Here is a 23,909-nt window from a genome sequence, read left to right on the forward strand (position 1 = left end):
TTGAGCTCCAGCTTGTGCTGCATCTACATTATCTGTACTCAAGAGATATCACTGTGTTATCTGTGGTGTTACATAGGACTGCAGGTGACATCTACTACATTATCTGTACTCAGAGATATCACTGCGTTATCTGTGGTGTTACATAGGACTGCAGGTGATATCAGGTGACTTCTCCAGGTTGCAGAAGTTCAAACTTCATCGTGCCCTGCTGACAGTTTATAATGGGAGTTGTAGTTTTGCAGCATGTGGCTCTTTAGGTTGCAGCACTACAACCCCTATCGTTTCCAACTGGCAGTTCATGATGAGAGTTGTAGTTTTTCAGCTGTAGAGTCAAAGATTGGAATACAATGATTAGACAATGACAGTACAGTCCATTAATTATAGGGGGCAGTAGTGCAGTACATGAGGTAGAGGCAGTGACAGGGCATTAGAACATGGTGGCACATTAGAGTAATTGGATATAACGTTAGATAGGACTTTGCCTGATCGGGGGGAGATGGGGGGGCCCCCAAGCTAAAATTTTGCACCAGGGCCCATCAGCCTTTAGCTACGCCCCTGTTTACAGGCATACATGTGTTTCAACAGTATAAAATAAATTGCAGACCTCAGGAAGGATGGAAGGTAGGTGTTTTATTCTGAGCATGTTGTACTGGGGAGGCCAAGTTTGCCATGTAAACAGTGAATACATTTAAAAGTGGATGAAAAGCAGACCCCACAGACATCTACAGGGCAATATATACATCTAGGAGCAAAACAATATACACCACACAGAAGGGGTCTAGTACACACCGCGACATTCTGCCCAGACAAGCTGTGAACGGGTGACGTGAGAGGGTGTTAACCCTTTCACTTCCAACAGACTACACAATGCACTGAGGTTGTCAAGTAAGTAGCTTGATAACTGTCCAGGTGAGAACCGTAGGATTTAAGGGTAAAGTGCTTGTGGCGCCAGCTTTCATTCCCCAGGACATGACCCCAAGAGTTCTCGCTCAAGATTGGCTCTTAATTCCTTGATATTCATTGGTTACACGTTACTCAGAGCATCCACACCAGGGAGGACTTTACCTATAAAAAGGATGAAACACATAGCTCAGGATACAGTTTTACCTACAGGGAACATTAATATTACATGCTACCCATTTAACCAGCCACCAATGTAATCTTTGGCCTGGACAAGTCTCCCAGAGCAGATCTCCCTTCTGGCCAATAGACAGGAGGAGACCACTTTGAAAGCCATATGCCCCAATTGGATGTATGGATGGTGGTTTTGAGAGACTACCCTTTTAAGTTACCTTCCAGAAGCTCCAGGCTGGCTCCACCTCCGGTGCTCACATGACTGACTTTGTCTTCAGTGTCCCACTTTGCGCAACATGTTGCTGTGTCTCCTCCACCTATGGTTATAGGAAGAGCATGAAATAAGATTGAAAACACAGAACTGTAACATTTGTATAAAGTTTAGGCTACCAGTACTTAGTGTTGACACCTTGCACCCATGCCACAGGGAGAACAGGGCCAAAAGCAGTATGCTCTGTACTCCTTGTAGTGACCAGGCCAGGTTCCTACTCACTTTAATAGAAGCCGAAGCTGCAGTAATGCTGTGCTTTCACCACAAGGAGTATGGAGCCAACTGCTCCTGGCCCAGTTAGTGCCTGTAATGTGGGCACTGAACAGCTGACCAGCAGGGCCGCCATTGTCTGCACACCACCAACTACAGTGGGTGGGCCATCAATTCTTCTCTGGACAACCTACAATTTGTAAAGTAGCTGACAGAATGTTTGAACCATTTCTTGAATCTATAGTACTTCTAGACTGCTGTGTAACATATTAAAGTTGGATGATACAGAATACTGCTACAGTAGGTAGTGTGAATGAGGTTAACAAATCTCATCCTCCAGCTGCAGTAATATTTGTGTATCCACTATTTAGATTTGCAGGTGATGGACAGCAAAAAGTTTGTTTCCCCCCCCCCCTTTTTAAAAATCTCTCCCTGTATATTAAGATCGAATTTGACACAGAATTCTAATAATCAATAAGAGACCCCCAAGTAAGCTGCAGATAGAGGCCAGGGTGCTTCAGTGAGTGCTCGGTCCCCTTCATTGCTTACCAGTAGTGTTGAACAGACTTGCTAAACCGTTCAAGTTTGGCAACATTCTCTGAACCCACACGCTTGGCTATGGCTGCCTCCATGTTTTACAAGACTTCCTGCAACAGCACCCAACTTTTCCATCCGCTGGGAGTGAAGAGTCTGGATAATGTTGCTGAACCCAAACAAAAACGACAAGTCCACGCAATGCTATTTAATGGGTACAATTTGTAAAGGCTGCATCTGACACTGCAAGGGTGCCAGGAGATGGACCACTACAGACCCAAGATTGATGGCCAACCTTCAGAGGGAGTAGTGGGAACATAATAATGAAGTGATACTTACCCCATCCCAGTGCCCCTGCAGCACCAGTGCCAACTACGCTCCAGTATCTCAGTCATGTAAAGTCACAGCCGCACTCTAAGCAGGTAGCTCCTGTGATGACACAGGAACCCCGGGGAATCAGGAGACCGGAGGGTAACAGCTAGGAACACCAGAACAGGCAAACTATTATGTTCCTACAACCCCCTGCCCGCCTTTGCTATTTACCCTTGCCCAGAGTGTTCCTTTAAGGACTGTTCAATATTGCTGTACTGGAAAAACCCTTTGGGAAGCTTGCCTTGTTTCAGTTTCCCTATAAAGCGAACACTACAGTACAACTTACCAATTATAGTTATGGTGCCTTTCCCTGTGACTTCCACAACCTTGTCCATAACTGCTTTAGTTCCTTTAGCAAACGTGTCCCACTCAAATACACCGACAGGTCCATTCCATACGATCTGCTTGGCTCTTCCCACAGCTTCCACAAACTGCTTCATACTCTCTGGTCCACAGTCAAGGCCCTGGAAACAGAATCAGTCATGTTGTAATAACCTCAAAAGAATAGCAACACCCTTTACTGGTTCCATTTTATATTGCCAAAAACAGAACACAGTTTTAGGCCATGTTCACACAAAAAAATTTTTAAGACAAGAACGGCTGTTGGCAAGTAAAACAGCTGTTCTGGTCTTAAAATAATGGACTAATGAACGGCTACGGAATTAACTGACACATCAATCATTTCCGACCGCTAGCGTGAACGGCTGTAGGTCACACAATGTATGGCCCTTCTGAGTTCTATGGTGATCTGGATTGCAGGCACACCCAAATGTGCAGCTGCTTTTTACCAAGTGTGAACATGGCCTTAGAGTAAAACAAAGTATTGGTAAACTTACAATCTAATGTGAGGCCATACAGGTTCTGAGAACACAATACTGCGCTACAAAAACATGGCCACTTTTGCCCTGCTCTTGTCTCCAGATTGGGTGGGGGGTGGGGTTTGAAACTCAGTTCCATTGAAGTAAATGGATCTTCATTGCAAACCACACCTGAACTAGAGACAAGAGTCGGGGAAAAGTGGCCATGTTTTTGTAGTGCTGGATAACCCCTTTAAAGGGAATCGGTCAGGTCCATAACAGGTACAGCGCTGCAGACAGACAGTAGGGAAATAAAACAAGTGATGCTTATCTTGCTGATGGCCATTTGCAAAGTTCTAAAATAGTGTTTTTCCCCAGAAGCTGAAGTGCCACAGCTATCTGCTTGTATCATTTTCCTTGGAATCTGATGTACCACACCTGTTAGCTTCACCTGGTAGGGACCTGACAGATTCCCTTTAACCTCTTGAGGACCAAGTGAAAAATGACTCAGTGGACCATGCAAATTTTCATTTTTGTGTTTTTTCCTCCTCCCCTTCTAAGAGCTCCAGCACATTCAGTTTTCCATCTCCAGGGCCATGTAAGTGCTTGTTTTTTACAGGAATAGTTGTACTTTGTAATGGAGTCTTTCATTCTACCATACCATGTATGATGGAACCCCAGTTTATGAAGATAAATTAGTGAAGTTGTAAAAAAAAAAAAAAAAAAAAAAAGCAATATGGTAACTTTTGGGGGGGTTCCTTTGTCTACATAATGAGTGATCGCCAATCAGACTGCACAGTGAGAGACCTCCGGCGGTCAGTTACACTGCAGGGGTCCCGATCGGTAAGTGACTGCGCCTGTCACTAACACTAACTCACTGCAGCTGGCCCCCCACCTGCTAAGTTCACGCTATATCCAAGATCAAGTTGCTGATTAACTCACTGATTATTCCGCTCAGCATTACAAAGAAGCTACAATGTTGCAGATAAAGCCGGCCAGGCACATGTTTACATCAGACGTCTCAGAAGGGAGGGGGGAGACAAAGGCTTACAGATGTGTTTTTAGCAGAAAGCAGCAGCTCAGAAATTGGAGGAAACTTAACAATTGATTCCACACTTGTTGTTATGTTTCAGTGGAATACACCTTTAATAGTTAGGACTGTATTGCAACGCTCACATACTGAGCCTATTACACGGCTCTATAAACATGCAGCAAGGGCTGCACTCACATAGTTTAGCAATGTCTGAGCAGTCCTTCCCTTAAAAGTGTAAACTTCATACCTCTCCACACTCCCCGGTGTCCTAGCTTCTGCCGCTGCCCACAGCCACCTCTGAGCCAGTCTCTGAAGTGACACGCAGAGGCGGGAAAGCGCTGCAGCCTCCTCTCACTTCAGAGACTGGCAAAGAAGTTGCCGTCAGCTGCAGTGAGCAGGTAGAACACTAGAAGGACACTGGAGGGAATCGACAGGCAAGTATAGGTTTATTATTTTCTTAACACATAGTGATAACTTTGCATATGCTGCTGCCCACTGTTACACTCAGTTTTGGACTGGCTCACCAGAGAATCCTCCGGTGGGCCCCCAGCTTTACAACCTGTAAAACACTGACTGATGTGTCATTTCTCACTGGTTTTTCATTGGTGGGCCCCCAGGATCATTTCCTCTGGTGGGCTCCAGATACCCCAGCCCGACACTGGTGAGACTCATTCCATATTTGTTACCATCTATGCTGTCTCCTTCTCCCAGTTCTGAGCTGCTGCTTTCTGCTAAAGACACAAAAACCTGTGTGTGAGCCTCTCCCCATCTCTCCCTCCTCCCTTCCAAGACACCTTATGTAAACAAGTTTCTATCTGCAACTTGTAGCTTATTTGTAATGCTGGGAGGACGTATCACAGTGAGCTAATCAGCAACTTAATCTCAGAGAAGCTACATAGCTGCAGATAAGGCCATCCAGAGACTTGTTTACATCAGCCATCTTGAAAGGGAGTTGTTTGCATAGATTACCCCTTTTTGGTTGATTATTGGCCTCATCACACAGAGCAATAACCTCCCAGATCAGCCTGATTCGGCAGATTGTCGCTGTGTGTAATAGGGCCCTTATTTTTTTTTTAATCCTGTCACACTCACCATCCATCCTGCCGGGATTCCTGTGGATACGCTGGCCTGTCCAGTGTTTGCATTCTCATCAAACTTGTCTGCAGTGGTGAAGTCCACAGGCAGGGTGATCCTTACACCGTTCTTCTTAGCTTTAGCCATCAAGTCATTTACAATTTTTGCACCCTCCTCATCATACAGTGATGTGCCAATCTGATAACAAGAATCAAAGTGTAGATTAATGGACAGACAGGAATCCTAAAATGAATGGCATATTAAAAAAGGGCAGCTGTGGGTCACAATATTGCAGGTTTGTTCCTAAATCAGATTTGCTGGGTTCCTAACGTGCTGCACAGCCATAGTGAATAGTCGTGGCTGCAAGGTTTTTAGATGGGAACCAAGTTTAATATGCCTTTCCAGCAAAAAAACACAACCATACATTCAAGAACCACAATGCCAAGCCATGTGAGACTAGTGAGGAATGTGAAGCCAGGCTTATTTTTCAAACATATCGTCTATACAGCAGCGCTGACAAAACCAGCAGAGCATTCAGAGCAAACAACCCCCCACCAATCCTAAATACAGGTTGCTATGCAGAATTGTCTCTTATTAGAGCATTAAACCTCCAGAAGTGGAACTGTAAGTCCTTCCTTTATAGGAGGGGTAGTGAGAGGAGAAGAGGAGAAGAGATACAAAAACCAAAAGCTGGTTTCACATAGTTAAAAAGAGGAGGAGACCGGCAGAAATTATTAAAAAGTATTTTATTACCCCCCCCCCCCCCCCCCAAAAGTTAAACAAATCACCAATATACACTTAGTACGGAAAATGCACATAGAGCGCTTTTTTACCCTGCACTTATTACTGCATGAAGGTTTCACTTCCTGGATAAAAAGGTGATGTCACGACCCGACTCCCAGAGCTGTGCGGGCTGTGGCTGCTGGAGAGGATGATGGCAGAGGGATGCTTAGTGTCCCTGCAGTGCCCTGTGTCCCTCAGTGTCCCCCCGCCATCATCCTCTCCAGCAGCCACAGCCTGCACAGCTCTGGGAGTCGGGTTGTGACATCACCATTTTATCCAGGAAGTGAAGCCTTGATGCAGTAGTAAGTGCAGGGAAAAAGCACTTTATAAGCATTTCCTGTAATTTATATTGGGGATTTGTATAACTTTTGTGGGGGCAATACAATACTTTAATACAAATTTTCGTTGGTCTTCTCCTTTAATGCTGTACGTCTCCACTAGATATCATCCTCCTTTTGGTGGGTTGCTAAAACATTGGAGCCATACAGCATTAACGCTGAGTGAACCCAGCTCAAGGGTGATGTGCTACGAAAACGTACCTCCATGTTGTTTAATACTTTCAAGAAGGTGAATGCCATTCCTCCACCAATAATCATCTCATCCACTTTATCCAACATGTTATTGATGAGCTGGATCTTGTCCTTGACCTTGGCACTAGAACAAAGGAAGGAAGAACTCTGTATAAAACATCTGCTGCAATCCTATAGAGTCATATGTACAAGTAACTCTCCTGCTGCCCTAAGTCTGACCTGTGCTATGAAGATTATCCAACCTGAGTAATAAACTTCCCTTAGCCAACAGATTGAGGTAGGATTATAAGATGCCATTCATAGCGCAAGAACATTACTTCTGCCTACAAGGGAACATTTTTAGCTGCAGGTTAATAAATGCAGACAATAATGCCCAAAGATACTCCTTGACAAGAAACCTTGACAAGAAACTAGAGGAGTTGCTTTAGGTAGCCCTAAATTTTAAGCAATATTATTTAAACTTGCTTCCTCCCCATGCATCCTGACAAACCATGGTTTCTGAAATAAACTTGTCATAGGCTGTATCATAGGCTGTATCCATGTTTTCCATTCAGCGGGATTTAAATGCAGATCATTCAGGTTCATGTGTGAACCCTAAATGATGGCATCCCTCATCCATAACAACCAGTTCTCCTTACTGTATCCTACACACTGTAAATTCTTAGTGAGACCCCAATGCTGCCCCCTCCTAAGCCAGACCTGCTGAATTCACACATTCACCGATATCAGAAGGCCAAGGCTGTCCACACTCCTATCTCCTAACCTTTTTAAGTTATCTATTAAAACTGAAGTGCACAGCAACCGATATAATGCAATACAATACAACTGCAGAATAAACAGGCTTCTCTATAGCAGCCACTTACTACTTAGCATTTTGCAATTCATCTAAAATACCATACCGGCATAAAAATTTTCCTGGGGCCATTACGTGTTTGTGCACCACACACACCTATAGATGTATACGCCGGTAGGAGTTTTTTGTATTCAGATGAAGGGGTGTGTATATTATATATATATATATATATATATATATATTTTTTATAATCTGTTTTTTTTGGTGGATAATATGATATATGATTTTTTCATGAGTGGTATTTTTATTTTTATTTTCATTCATTATCTTTTACTGGTTCCTTGTTATGGGTCATTGCTTGTTTCTATTTCATTTTTTTTTTTTTTTTTTTTTTTATATATGTTTCATTCTATACATTTTCTCTTTTTTCTGTATACTCATATGGAGGAGGCAACCCGATCACTAAACTACACTGTTTTTAGATCTATTCCGATCGAGTTGTTCATAGTGTGTTCAATAAAGTTGGGCAGAACTTACGTCATGTCTGACATCATAGGGGGAGTGTTTGTCGGGCTCACACATGTGTGGTGCGAGTCCGGAGACGCCGCGGCGGCCATGTTTAGGAATGCAGAGCAGACCATACCTCATGGGGGACTTAATACAATCAGTAGCATGTGAGTATGGATACCAATCTTTCTAATCACGGGTGCTATTTATATGTGATAATTGCATGACATCAATACCCTTGAGAAAGTCTCTGTGCTGAGACGAACGCGTGGGGTTCAGTGGACCTAGACATGGACCTCCCTTTATGGCGTTACAAATTCTTTTATGGTTAGCCATACATGGCTGAATTTACACTCTTAGGATATAGGCTCACACGTCATTGTCTGTATATTTCACATTTAAAGGAGAAGTCCGGCGAAAATTATTTTTTTATATGTTATTACTTATGGAAAGTTATACAATTTTCTAATGTACATTAATTATGGGAAATGCTCATATACTGCTATTTCCCTTAATTTAGTGTATCAGGAAGTGTTAGAATTATCTCTGAAGCAGTGACGTCACGACCAACGGTGTAATTCCTATGGAGTGTCCAGCAGGGGGCGCTCTATATATAGAAGTCAATGAGTACCATTGACTTCTATATATAGTGCGCCCCTGCTGGACACTCCATAGGAATTACAGTGTATGTAATGTAATGCACTGTACTGTACTGTTGTGACTTTATGAATACATTTATGGAATACTTTGGGGAGCAAGTGTCCTTGCTCCCCAAAGTATCCCATAAATGTATTCAATGAATACATTTGCAGGGCACCGAGCAGGGAGGGAGAGAGGTGCCATCTACCTCCCCCCCTCCCTGCTCGGTGCTGGGAACATATACAAAGTACTACTCCCCCATTATCTGCAGATAATGGGGGAGTAGTACCTGTGCTATCCCTATCACCGCCCGCGCCGCCGCCGCTCACACAGGGGCTGCTATTCATCGCTGATTCCCCGCCACCCGCCCGCCCGCCCCGTTCCTGGCCGCCGCTCTCTGCTCATGCCGGCCGCGTCAGCCCACCCCCACCCCGGCCGGGAGCACGGCGCTTCCTGGTGTCCCCGGCCGGGGTGGGGGCGGGCTGACGCGGCCGGCATGAGCAGAGAGCGGCGGCCAGGAACGGGGCGGGTAGTTAGGAGCGGCGCGGGCGGCGGGGAATCAGCAGCGCGATCGTAAGTTTGATGCCGGGAGGAGGAGGGGGAGCGGCGGGGGGCATGAACAGCAGCCCCTGTGTGAGCGGCGGCGGCGCAGGCGGTGATAGGGATAGCAAAAGGTACTACTCCCCCATTATCTGCAGATAATGGGGGAGTAGTGCTTTGTATATGTTCCCAGCACCGAGCAGGGAGGGGGAAGGTAGATAGCACCTCTCTCCCTCCCTGCTCGGTGCCCTGCAAATGTATTCATTGAATACATTTATGGGATACTTTGGGGAGCAAGGACACTTGCTCCCCAAAGTATTCCATAAATGTATTCATAAAGTCACAACAGTACAGTGCATTACATTACATACACTGTAATTCCTATGGAGTGTCCAGCAGGGGCGCACTATATATAGAAGTCAATGGTACTCATTGACTTCTATATATAGAGCGCCCCCTGCTGGACACTCCATAGGAATTACACCATTGGTCGTGACGTCACTGCTTCAGAGATAATTCTAACACTTCCTGATACACTAAATAAAGGGAAATAGCAGTATATGAGCATTTCCCATAATTAATGTACATTAGAAAATTGTATAACTTTCCATAAGTAATAACATAAAAAAAATAATTTTCGCCGGACTTCTCCTTTAATTTTTTGACTTAGCAGCCTGTTCCATAATAACTTTTGGGGGGAGGGGTCATTACAATTGTTCATGTCGGGGTATCTTTGGGTCTGTGTTCATCTTGCAGTCCCTTATGTGTTGTGTGTGTTTTAAATGATTTTAATGTGTTTGGCACCTGTTGCTCTATTTATCAATAAAGATTTCTATATTTCTTATACGCAATTTTTTGGATATAGTTTGTTTACTCTGGATGTGCCATCCTCTTTAATTTATGGCATTCTTTTTCTTGTTTGTGTCATCTAAAATACCAAGCAGAGAACTGCTGCAATGGGTCAAAGTCTATTGAGTCTTACGTAAATACTTTAGTAGGAGTTTTGCATAATAGAAGCAGCCAGAGCGAGATTCATGACTGCTCATGCTAATATGTATACTTAGACGAAGCCCAGAGAACGACTGCTACAAATGTTGCCTACTTCTGACCAATCTGATGCAAAAAGCATAATTAGGCTGGGTTTACACTACATAAGACAACGGCCGTGTCACAGAACGGCTTGTGTCAGTGAAGATCATCCCGACCAGTACTGCAGTACTGACCAGATGAACTTAATTTCTGTTAAATTGGGATGTGTGCCTGCATCCAGTGTATACTATGTGCAAACACTCCAGCCGGGATTCCCTCTATGTAACGTATCTTTTGTATTAATCATGGCCGTTGTTGCAAATTGCAACAACTGCCGTAATTAATACAAAAAATAAGTTGTGTGACCATAGCCTTAAAGAGAGTTTACACAGACAGATTTGACAGATTTTTGAAGCCAAAACCAGGAACAGATTATAAACCGGGATCAGGCCATAAAGGAAAGACTGATTCTTTTCAAATCCATTCCTGGCTTTGGCTTTCCAAATTGGTCAGATAAATCTGTGTAAACTCTGAAATTCTGATCATATAAAAGGGCAAGTGTTACCATATAAATGAGAAATTTTTGACACCCAGCACCCTTGCCAATCAGCTGTTTGTGCCACAGCAGACATTGCTGTCTATTGTGTGGTGCCCATGCTGGTTTACTGTAGGTCAGCTCCCACTAAAGTTTTAAAGGGGTAGTCTGGCATTTTGGCTGTACAGCCTGCACTTTTCAGAACTTGTCTTAGGAGTGACAGCCCGACCAGCTAATCACTGGCTGTGGGGCTATCCAGTCTCAGTCAGTGATTGGCTGAGCATGCTGTCACTCCCAGGACAAGTCTTGAAAGTGGAGGCTGTGCTGTTAGCGGGGGACACTGGGGGAGCGCAGAGGTAAGGATAGGATGTTTTATATATATATTATACACACACACACGTTGTACAGTGTCAGTAAACTGAAAAAAAAATATAACCTTCATAGTTAACCTGCCAAGCATTTCTGAAAAAAGGCAATGTGAAAACTGTAACATAAGCATTTCCAGGTCAAAACCATTAGAAAGCCCTAATACTACACATTAATCTATAATAACACTTACTTACCCTCCAAGGATGGCAAGGAATGGTCTCTCAGGTTTCTCCAAAGCCTTAGCAAAATAATCCAGCTCTTTCTTCATTAAGAATCCAGCTGCTCTCTGGGGCAGATTAACTCCTACCATAGAGCTAGAAGAGATGACACCATGTTAACAGACCTGGGTGCTGCACGGAGTGATCATGTATCATGCTGACTATACTAGCACATCTCCCATCATTTGTCATCTACCAAAGAATGGCGATAAAGGTTTGTCAATGGAACTCTTAATTGCAAGGCCATACAGAAAACCTGGACCACTTGTAGATCTTTTGAACAAGATTTAGAGCAAGGGTGTTAATTCAGGCCCTCCAGCCAGTACAAAACTACAATTCCCATCATGCCTGGACAGCCAAAGCTAAGGCTGTCCAAGCATGACGGGAATTGTAGTTTAGTAAGGGCCTGAGTTTGACACCTATGATTTAGACAATAAGGTGATCTATATCTTCCGACTTTCTACAGATTTACATGCATCTCACTGAAAATCGAGATGGAGAAAGAATGCCCACCATCTGCCAGGCTGGCAGCCATCCATATATTACTAAGGTTCTAGCCTTCATATGAAGATGGGTGGCTAAAACACTATATGCACAATCCCTACCACATCACAGGTTTTAGGCCAGTGCAGAAGATCAAGGAAAAACAAGAAATGGCCACCACAACCAATACCACTATTCACACTATGCAGGTGCATAAGATAAAGCAGAAGCATGCAACAGCAACCTGAAATTGCCAACAGCAACCTGTAGCATTGCCCCTGCTTAATGGTTCACACATGCACTGATTGTGTAACAAAGACCATGCAATACTACAAAATTTAGTTTTGGCCAATATAAATAAAAAGCAAGTAAACCTACAGCAACAACCTCTCATCTGCAGGTCTGCAACAACGAATGCCGCTTACATAGAAACAAAAGAGCATCATGGACCTCAAATTCCCCAAGATCCAGGAAATTCACCCATATGGTTTATAGTTGTTTTGAAGCAACCGTGTCTATTCCCTCCAGGCTCTCCAGTTAGTGTAGCAGTACTCCTGAGACTGCAGTACACATGGAGGAAGCAACCAATTTACCACTACATCACCTGCATTCATTCATCTGGAAGCCACTGCGTCATTACCTGTGAGCTCTGTGTGCTGTCCCAAAGGCATCATTAACATAGATGTCTCCTAGTTTGGACAGAGATGCCCTGAAAGCTTCCACTTGTGCAGGATCTGCCTTGGTCTATAAAAAATGAAAAATAAAATAAAAAAAAGTGCATAAAATTATAAACAGACTACTACAAAAGATCACAGAAGCAGGTAATGGCTCATATCTAAGATGAACGCCAGTTGTAAACTTCTAGGACCATCCCATGCTGCAAAAAAAAAAAAAAAAAAAACTCCCTAGATTCATCTCCCCACTCTGAACTGACTGGTTGAGTCTGAACACCCAGATGCAGACCATTCAAAACTTTTGAAGTTAAAAAGTAAAAGGGTATCAAAGATTAGGAAAAACCATCACTGCTTTTTCCCAAAGCAGCACCACTTTTGTCTTGTGTGGTTTTGCAGCTCTATACCATTGAGCCAAATTGTCTCACACTGTAATATCACTCACAAACAACTCAGAAAAAAAAGCAGCTATGATTTTCTAATCTTTGATAATCCCTTTAAGACCCTTCACAACCAATGACGCAAGAGTACATCATGGTGCCACTAGGGAGGGCCCAGAGGTGTCACGCCTTGATCCCACTGCTTCCAGCTGGCACCAGCAGATCACCGCACCCAGCTAATTAATTTAAATGCTGTTAACCCATCTGGTGGTCTAGTGGTGGGATTGCGATGCAATCTGTTCTTCTTGCCAGGCCTCAGCGACTAGGACACGGATCCCATAGCAGCCCATAGTAACAGTGCTGGTTAAATAGAGATCAATGCAGTACATAAGTACTGCATTGATTTCTGAGCAATCAGTGCCTTGCTTATAGAAGTCCCCTGGGGTGCTACAAATGAAAGTAAAAAAAAAAACAAAAAAAAAAACCATAATAAGTTTAACCCTTTGAGGACGAGGCCCAAAATGACCCAGTGGACCGCGCAAATTTTGATCTTAGTGTTTCCGTTTTTCCCTCCTCCCCTTCTAAGAGCTCTAGCACTTTCAGTTTTCTATCTACAGGGCCATGTAATTGCTTATTTGTTACAGGAATAGTTGTACTTTGTAATGGCATCTTTCATTCTACCATAACATGTATGATGGAATCCCAAATATATTATTTATGAAGATATAAGTTGGTGAAATTGCAAAAAAGAATGCAATAATGGTAACGTTTGGGGGGTTCCTGTGTCTACGTAATGCACTATATGGTAAAAGCGACATGATTACAATTATTCTATAGGTCAGTGCGAACACAACCACATGCAGGTTACACAGATTCTATCATGTTATATATTTTTTTTTAATGAAATCTTTTTTTTGGCAATTATAAATAAAATGGGACTATTGTGACTTATAACGGTTTTATTTTTTCACCTACGGGGCTGTATGGGGTGTCATTTTTTCCGCCATGATCTCTAGTTTTTATTAATACCATATTTGTGAAGATCGGACGTTTTGATCACTTTTTATATATAATGTAACATAAAATCGGTAATCCGCGCACTTTTTTCCCTCTTTTCGTGTAGGCCGTTAACCGTTGGCAATGACGCTTGTTATATTTTAATAGATCGGACAATTACGCACGCTACGGTATATTATGTTTATTTTTTTATTTCTTTTTATATGTTTTATTTATATAATGGGAAAGGGGGTTATTTCAACTTTTATTGGGGGAGGGGCTTTGGGGTAGTGCGTTAGTGTTTTTAACTTTTTTTTTTTTTTTTTTTTTACACATTTGAAGTCCCTTTGGGGGACTTTTATATCCAGTACTTGGATTTTTACACTGATCATTGCTATGCCATAGGCATAGCATTGATCAGTGTTATCGGTGATCTGCTCATTGAGCCTGCCTGTGCAGGCTTAGTGCAGCAGATCGCCGATCGGACTGCACGGAGGCAGGTAAGAGACCTCCGGCAGTCCGTTTTACCGATGGGGACCCGATCGGTAAGTGACAGGGGACTCCCTGTTTAAGGGACGCTGTTTAAGGAGTTAATGACACGTGGCAGCGCGATCGCTGCAGCGTGTCATTACCGGTGAGGTTCCGGCTGCTGATTGCAGCCGGCCCCCACCTGCTATACAGCGCGCTCCGCTCCGGAGCACGCTTCATAGCCGGAGAAACACCCAGGGCGTACAGTTACGCCCTAGGTCGTCTGGGGACAGACTTCCATGGCGTAACTATACGCCCTGGGTCGTCTAAGGGTTAAATAGCACCTTTCTCCATTTTATAAATCAAAATAAAACATTTGCTATCACCGCATGCAGAATCACCTGAACAACTAAGTTTTGCAATTGATTATCTTGCACACTAAAGCGGCACAAGTGCAAAAAAGTGCTGATTTTTGGTCACATCAAATTTGGAAAAACTAAAAAGTGAACAAAAAAAGTCACCTACAATCAAGCTACGGACAGAAAGTATAGATCATGGTGCAAAAAAAAAAATAAATTACGCCTCAAGTGGCCCATTCAATTTCACCGCACAAGTAATTTTTTTTTTTCGTTTCACAGCATATTTTATGGAAAAATTAAGTCTGTCGTAGCAAAGTACAACTAGTGTCACAAAAATAAGGGCTCATGTGTGTCTGTAGGTGAAAAAAAATGCAAGTGCCTTTAAAACACAGAGGAAAAAACAAACGCAGAAATGCAGATTGGCCTGGTGCTTAAAGGGTTGAGGCCAGCACTTTTTAGCAAGAAGTTCCCATTAAAATGTAGTCGATTAAGCTGTTTAGGATCTGATCAGAAAATAGTTTCTGGTTAGAGATGAGCGAAACTCGAGCATGCTCGAGTCGATCCGAACGCGAACTTTCGGCATTTGATTAGCGGTGGCTGCTGAAGTTGGATAAAGCCCTAAGGCTATGTGGAAAACATGGATATAGTCATTGGTTTTCCAGACAACCTTAGAGCTTTATCCAACTTCAGCAGCCCCAGCTAATCAAATGCCGAACGATAGAGTTCGGATCGACTCGAACCTGGTTCGCTCATCTCTATTTCTGGTAGAAGTGAAAAGAGACTGCTTGATCTCAAGTGAACCCTGTAAAAGTTCACATACTGGTTCTCTTGTTTCAGCCAGTAAAGGTCACAGGAGTAAAGGTCAGCATTCATCCGCCTGTACAGTAGGAGAAATACTCAAGGACAGGAGTTACAACAGGTCAACCCTGCTTAAAATAGAAAGCAGCTAAGAGACTCTTTACTTGACCTTCAGTAAAATGTCAGGGGGTCAAAAGCACAACAGATAGATATTAAACCTGATGTTCTAACATGGACCTCAGTTAGGAAAGAGCAGAGGCCAGTGGCTGTCCTGACAGAGAATGTGTAAGGCAAACAGGTTCTAAAGACTAAGATGGTGTGGGAGATTGGTTGGTGGAGCGGAGTGAGGTTTGGCTGGTCGGGGTATACACATTTCTTGCATTGTTTGTCACCTTGTTCCCTGCAGCATCTTTGCCTTTTCCTTCTTCTTCCACATGGAATCTCAAGTTCTCCAGAAGAATGATGGTCCCAGGGGCTGGATCTGCACAGGCAGCCTCGACTTCTGGTCCCACACAGTCCTTCAGGAACGTGATATCTCTGTACAATGAATGCAGGAAGGAAAAGACTGTCAGCACTTAATATAAATATACCATCATGAAGACATAGACCACCATCTCATGAGGACTAGTCTACAAGTCTCAAACACAGATCATATGTATGAACATTGCTGATAAGCATTACACTGCATTCCCCAAGTGCAAAGAGACTTAGTACATACTGAGGAGACAACTAATATGTATATCAATAAGAAAAGCTGCAACCAAATATATTTTTATTTAAAGCTGAAACAAAGAATTACCTATTCATAAGAGACTTCAGCTCCTGAGCTACTGGTGCCAGGGAATACTTGTCTGGCATAGGAATGCCATCTGGCCTGCCAAGGTGGCTCATCAGAACAACAGATTTTGCTCCATGGTCTAAGCAGTGCTGGATACTGGGGACAGCAGCCTTAATCCTAGAGATCAGGGACAAAAAGCAAACTATACACATCAGCAGTTTCACAAAACAGGAAAAGGTCTATCAGCAGATATTACTATCATGCTTAAATATACAAGGCCAATTTAATAAAGCAGAAAGATTGGAATATACAATGGAAGTGGTAGTGAGCAGAGATAACCGGTAGATGCTAGTATTGGTGTCCAAGAACAGAGGACAGGTCTATCACTTGAGCCGGACAGTTATGGCAGCTCTATATACCAAGGGACCTCACCATGAGGGTACAGGCACAATACAGAATTTCCAGAGACCTCAAGTGGATTCTGCTGGGTGGAAATTCTGTAGTATGCATGTATCTTCACTCAGATTGTGGACTGCTGGGCAGGTGCAGGATTATGTCCTATGAACCCATAGCAGATCTGAAGCCATGCAGAGCATGGATTTGTTAAAGCGTTCCTGTCACTTAACTTTTGTCCTGATGCACAGATTGTCTTCGTGCCGAGACACCCTCTGGCCATTACTTCTAGCCAGGAGAATAGTGAAGCTGCGCGCTTCACTCCCCACCTGGACAGCCAATCAAAATTCTAATGGAGCACCTCCCCTGCAATGAGCTGCATAGGGTAGCTGGCTGGAGAGTAAAGCTCACCGTGACACTTTACCTGGCTATAAACTAGGGATCAGAGGGGGTCTCATCACAGAGCCCCCAACCAATCTTAATGTTTGATATGTCTGTGCAACAAGATAGAGGTTAAATTACAGTAACACTTAACACTAGTCTGTGTAAATAATTTTAAATTTTCAGAGAAGTGTAGCTGTATGGAGTCGCTCTGGTGGTCCATGTAGTAAGCCTGGTATAATAAAGGTCACCTATAGTCAAAGGAGAACAGAGGGATAGTGTTCTCTCCTATAGAGAACAGAGGTCGTAATACGCATTTTAATAACTTTACACTCCTGAGGTGCAGACAAGAGATCAATGAGTCACTGAAGCTTCAGCTTACCTTTGGTTGTTAGTAATCTGGTTATTTTTCATAGGAACATTGAAGTCAACCCTAGAAGAGAAATAGAAAGTTAATTCCTCGCTTCAAACTAATACCAAGTATTAAAGAAAACATGTCGACTGCAGACGTATATTAAGCCATGCAAACATTAGGCTCCCAACAAACACTATACACTTGTATACTACCTATACCCGCTGCTCCTCCTGGCCAGGCTGTGCACATGGTTTCGTAGTTATTTCAGTGTGTGTTGAACGAGAGCCTACACAGCCACCAGGGATCAGTTTCCTCCATTGTTTCGGCATGCCTGGGCTTCATTTAGGCGAGAGAATCATAAATGACTTGGTGCATTAATAATGCAGTTATTGCAAACTATTGACAGCCTGGTGACTGATGTCCGCTGGCAACACTACCCATACAGAAAGCTGGTGGATCAGCTAGTACAGACATCCTACATACATGCTTGCTTTGAAGGAGTGTTACATGTGCAAAGTTGCTGAACTGAATACCCACTCTAGAATGACACCATCACCCATTGCTTTGTAAGACATGGGCACATCCCATCATAGCATGTCTTCCTCCAAATGGAATTATTCCCTGGACAGCCATTTTGCTTCCTGGTAGTCAGTTCAATTTATGACAAGCCCTAGCAGTTTTAGAGTTAATTCCTCATTATGAGCCATCTACAATAGCAGTGAACACGCTGCATGGTGACTCAGCGGCTACAGCGGAAGTTGGGTCTCTGACAAAACTACAGCAAGCCAAGGGAGAGGCTTCAAAATGTAACACAGTATGGTCTACCAGGTTACCTTATAACAAATGGTGTATTGTAGACTACAGGAATACCTGTATGCGGAATGGGCCACTGTACATCTAGCCAATACAATGGGACAGCAGACAAGCGTCTGTATACTGGGATAACACCCCTGGTAACTGATCACAGTTACTGTAGTGTTATTTCGGCTGTGTGCCCTGACAAGCTAGAACACATGCCCTTGCACTGAATAGACCGTACTATAAAGCCTTTACCAACCCTTGCCTCTGATAGTAAGGATACTGGCATAATTAATAAGTTATTGATGTTTTCCCATCATTAAAGTGTCACTGTAGTTTAATTTTTTTTGCTGAAATCAATAGTACAGGCGATTTTGGGAAACTTTGTAATTGGGTTTATTAGGCAAGTATGCCATTATCTGCATAAAAAAGCCTTTCCCCAGCGCCGCCCCCCCCCCCCCCCCCCTCCCTCTCTCTCATCCACTGCTTATCAGGAAATCACAACTCTTTTACAGTCTGGCCCTGTCAGTTCTATGGAGGGGAGGGGGAGGGGGGGGGGGGGGAGATTACTCGGCAGCAAAGAACAAAGGATTACACAGCGGGACCTGTGTGAAAGACTATATTCAGAGGTCAGAGCGGTCAGTGCTGAGTGTCAGAGGAGATAGCCTGATGTAGCTGTAAATTAATTCTTTGTTGTCCGGTTTTGGAGCCTCATCTCCCGCCACCCCTCCCCTCTATAGAGAACAATGAAGACATGGGGGAGAGCTTCAAACTGCTTTTTCATGATTCATGCATTTTTCAGCTAATAAACCCAATTACAAAGTTTCTTAAAATCACCTGTACTGTACAGTGAATTTGTCTTTAACACCAGGTTTTCCCAGAGAAGGATATAACCAGATATGACGGCACCTACAGTGGTCGTCATTCACCTCACCCTGAATAGTGGGCCTGTTCATTTATGCGTAGGGATTCATTTCCCGCTTGGCTTTAGAATTGCACTAAAATGCCAAAAAACTGGCTGCTCATGCCAGCACTTCGGGGGATTGCATAATAGCAACACAGCCAGGCTGAAACCATCACTGAACAATGCTGCATATGTAAAATATTCTGTGTTTCGTGTTGGGACGACATCAAGTAATATAGCAGCAAGCCATGCAATTTTCTGGAAATCTGCCTCTCATGCACTACATGGTATGGCCCATTAGACTGTAGCAGCGGGTCGTATACCAGACATCACATCCTATGGTAACTGCAGTTTTCTCAATCCACGTGTTAGCACGTTTCCTTAGTCATGGTTCATTATGACACCGGAATTTCCTGTAACACATGCATGGCACTGCAGAGGTTAAACAAGCCTCAGCCCCCCTTCTGTCCCCCATACAGGGCTATTTTAGTCTTCACAAGGATGCCAGGCAGAAATCTCCTGGCCTTCTTGATACAGTATACATCTGTGGGGTCATTTATACATGCTCTATTATGAGAACAGGGAAAGTGACCTTTACTTCAGTTCACTGATACTTGCAAATGAACCCAATGAAATATAGCCTAAAACTATCACATTTAGGGTAGCTTCATGCGTACTGTATCGCAGCGGATTTTCTGCTGCGGATCCACAGCAGATTTGGCAGTGCAGATTTAATGCTGGGTTCATCCATTTAGTGAAATCTGCTGCAGATCCACTGTAATACGGTACGTGTGAAGCTACCCATACATGAATAAACCCATAATCCTCAGCAGTAGCCACCCAGGGGGCTACAGATGCAGGTCTCATGCCCGGACACCTCACTGATACAGTGTAACAGTAAGAATAATATTAATAGAATGGCCATCATTCTAATTATACAATGTAACAGTGATAAATATTTACAGAATGCCCACCTATTGTAAATATAAACACTATTTAGCCAAAATACAGAAACTGGATATTAGTACAAAGTCACCGCACCCTTTACACTGGAAGGCAATTGGTCTCCCCATTGGCTTTTACTACACGGATGCGGTAATGCCGATAATAGGATGGTATTTCCCGTGAGATGCTCTGACATCTCCATCGACCTTCAGTCTGCCCTTCACACAGATACATGACAAGGGCACAAGGGAACAGCAGCAACAGTGATGCACAGTCCGCCATGCTTGGTGGGGAACATCTTATGCAATCCACAGCCTCAGGTCATCACCACTAATACTGATGCAGGAATGATCACTGTCTGGATGTGCGATTGCTGGTTCAATAAAACAGACAATGAAGCATTTCTAGGTTGAGTATTTGTGTAGCTCAGAATGGGCCAATAGGCCATAGAGCACCAACACAGGGGCTGCGTACTCTCAGAGGCGTCACACCCATCAGCTTGTTAAAGGGATCCTGTCCCATAGATAATGCAGCCATTGGATAGAGCTGAGCAGATTTATATGTAGTATAGTAGGAAATGTGACAGCTCTTTATATGCACATTTATCCACAGATAGCTGTCAATCACAGAGCAGGACCGCCCACATGACTATTTTGCCAAGAATGAGACAGTGACAAGTTATCCTGAAACTTTTCATACACACCTATTTATCAATCAGCTCTACAGCATGCTGCCTGCAGACGGCACTGGACACTCAATGTGACAGGTTCCCATCAGTAACATTAAACTGAATGGTCACATAGTAGTAGGATATTACTGGATGGATGACTGGAAGTCCAGTAACCAGGACTGGAAACCATCAGCCTGTTACCAGCAATGAGTCAGGAGAACATCCTGGACATAGTGGGCAGTCTCATCTGCTTGTCATCCATAAAAAAAAAAATAATAATAATAAAAAAAAAAAAATGTAAGGATGAACTATTATTGACATGTTAATAAAAAAAAATAAAAAAAAATAAAGAGTAATTACAGAAATACGGATGCACTACATATGCCCAATCCTTAAGTTTTAGTGGATTGTATGGGTGAACAACAGGAGGAATCTATGGACTCCCCAAAAAAAATTTTTAAACACATTGGGGGAGATTTATCACACCTGATGTAAAGTGAAACTGGCTCAGTTGCCCCTAGCAACCAATCAGATTCCACTTATCATTCCGCACAGACTCTTTGGAAAATGAAAAGTGGAATCTGATTGGTTGCTAGGGGCTCCCAAGAAAATAAGATAAGAAAATAAGAAAAAAAAAAATCTCCCTTTGGCTGCCTGAGCCCGGCTGGATGCCCTCCTGCTATGTATATGTTGGGGATGGAGTAAGTCACACCCACACATAGTGCCCGGTGCTATCACAGTGCCGGCCGCACGCGGTACCGCAACCTCACATCACGGTGCGGAGCAGGCGCTCACCTCATCACCACCCTCTTCCCCTTCACGTCCACCTTGTCCAGGGTAAGCTTATTAGACAGAGACATGTCTGCTGCAGGTCCAGTCAGTCCGCAAATGGCAACGGGATATCGCGGCGCAGGTCACCTTAACATTGCGGAGGCTCCGCCCCTGCAAATCCCTCATTGGCTCAAAGCGAAGGACGGGACGACTTACTGCTCCACTATTGGTAGATAACGATGTCATCTGTCAAAGTAGACACGCCCACTGATCGCCCGCTAAGGAGGCGGGATCGGAGGAGACTGACACGCCGGTGAGTCAATGCGAAGCGTGCCGCCGCCATGAGCCGATCACGTCTGTCACGTCGGATCAGCACGAGCGCTGAGAAAGTCTGAGCCGGTTTCTAAGTTTTTGTAATGGATAAAATACGTCAGATTACGGCGAGAATTCACACTGCAGCGGGGGAGTGCGTCATTTACATCCATTTCTGTACCATTAAATTGTATATCAGAGGTGTCAGTAATTTCCTATTTGGCTGTGCATACAAAGAGCGGCAATAAAACACATGCCAGTGCTGGTGTAATGTATAGATAATAACCATTATACCACCTGCCCTGAGGAATCTGCTGTCAGATACAAACAACAGTCCAGAAATCCACTCGGGATTTACAGAACAAAGTCTATACAAGTTCTCATGTGCCAATCGTGTCACATAACTAGCCACACATCAACCCCATCATGGCAAAACTGGCGGCACCAACCACTCCTAGGCAGCACTGGGGGTGAGCGCCTTATCAGGGTTCAGCCTGGTTCACACTAGGATTCAGGCTCAGACTGGCCCACAGGGAAGCAGGGGAATCCCCCGGTGGGCCCTACCCCTTGGAGGGCCCCTGAGCAGGAGGTGGGCCTCCCTGTTTAGCAGCTCCAGGACAACATATAATCCCCAAACTGCACATGCCTTTCACCCAGTCACAAACTGCCTCTATCCAGTAACCTGGGGTTTTATCTTATATAAAGGCAGGGAGTGACTGGGGTGACAGGCAGCAGCATGTAGTGTGCAGATTTAGTCCAGCCCCTCTCCTCTCCCCTGGGACCTTCCACCACCTCCTCCTCTCAGGCTGTCTCTATCTGGGTCCAGGGTCGTGGAGTCGGAATCGGAGCTAGTTTTGGCTGCAGTCGGAGTCAGAGTTAGTTTTTGCTGGAGTCGGAGTTGGAGTCCGAAAAAAATGTACCGACTCCAGCTTTAAAAAAATCTTTAGAAAATGTAGAATTGAATTTTGATATGAATTTTACAAGTTTTGCTCATGAATATATATTATGAGCAACATTCTAATAGGACACTGGCCCTATTACATAGGGTGGTCGCGGAAAAGTTGTCGGTCATATTTGGCAGTTTGTTTCTGAGCTGGAAGAGTCCATTGTGTGGGGGGAGATCTGTGCTGCTCTCTTCCTGGATGCTGGATGACTGTATATGAGCAGCAGTGTAATATGAAGATATCCTGTGTAATATAGAGGAGGAGAAGACATAAGTAGTGTAGCTGTAACCTCTGTCCTCAGTGTGGTGTTTTCTCTCTGGGAGAAGATTGTGTGTTTTTCTTCAGTGTTCTATGGCTGCAGCTGTGTGTGTGTGTGTGTGTGCTATGACTGCAGCAGGCTGTGTGTGTGTGTGTGTGTGTGTGTGTGCGTGTATGCTATGGCTGCAGCAGACTGTGTGTATGTGTGCTATGGCTGCAACAGGCTGTGTGTGTGTGTGTATGCTATGGCTGCAGCAGACTGTGTGTATGTGTGCTATGGCCGCAGCAAGCCAAGTGTATGTGTGTGTGGTCTGTATGCTATGACTGCAGCAGGCTGTGTGTGTGTGCTATGGCTGCAACAGGCTGTGTGTGTGTATGTGTGCTATGGCTGCAGCAAGCTGTGTGTGTGCGCTATGACTGCAGCAAGCTGTGTGTATGTGTGCTATGGCCGTAGCAAGCCAAGTGTATGTGTGTGTGTGTGGTGTGTATGCTATGACTGCAGCAGGCTGTGTGTGTGCTATGGCTGCAACAGGCTGTGTGTGTGTACGTGTGCTATGGCTGCAGCAAGCTGTGTGTGTGTGCTATGACTGCAGCATGCTGTGTGTGTATGCTATGGCTGCAGCAGGCTGTGTGTATGTGTGCTATGGCTGCAGCAGGCTGTGTGTATGTGTGCTATGGCTGCAGCAGGCTGTGTGTATGTGTGCTATGGCCGCAGCAAGTCAAGTGTGTGTGTGTGTGTGTGTGTGTGTGGTGTGTATGCTATGACTGCAGCAGGCTGTGTGTATGTGTGCTATGGCTGCAGCAGGCTGTGTGTGTGTGTGTGCCTGCTATTGCATGCCCCCACAATGACATTCTATATCACTGTGTGACCTCTATATCACTATGTGTGACCCCTCTCTATATCACTATGTGTGACCCCCTGTATATCACTATGGCT

The 23,909-nt window shown here is 44.1% G+C and overlaps 1 protein-coding gene across 1 annotated transcript; it reads right to left on the bottom strand.

The window, feature by feature from the left end:
- Positions 1-610: 610 nt before the first annotated feature.
- LOC138802557 (phosphoglycerate kinase 1) lies at positions 611-21,621 on the bottom strand. Its single transcript, XM_069985995.1, has 11 exons — positions 21,483-21,621; positions 17,398-17,448; positions 16,263-16,418; positions 15,856-16,000; positions 12,432-12,535; positions 11,285-11,404; positions 6,688-6,802; positions 5,384-5,563; positions 2,748-2,925; positions 1,293-1,391; positions 611-1,065 (listed from the first exon to the last, which is right to left on the bottom strand). Exons 1-11 carry the CDS (start codon positions 21,545-21,547, stop codon positions 1,025-1,027), a joined length of 1,254 nt encoding a protein of 417 aa, XP_069842096.1. The 5' UTR covers positions 21,548-21,621; the 3' UTR covers positions 611-1,024.
- Positions 21,622-23,909: the final 2,288 nt, after the last annotated feature.

Source organism: Dendropsophus ebraccatus, chromosome 10, assembly GCF_027789765.1.
Source record: "Dendropsophus ebraccatus isolate aDenEbr1 chromosome 10, aDenEbr1.pat, whole genome shotgun sequence".
Taxonomy (NCBI): Eukaryota; Metazoa; Chordata; class Amphibia; order Anura; family Hylidae; genus Dendropsophus; species Dendropsophus ebraccatus.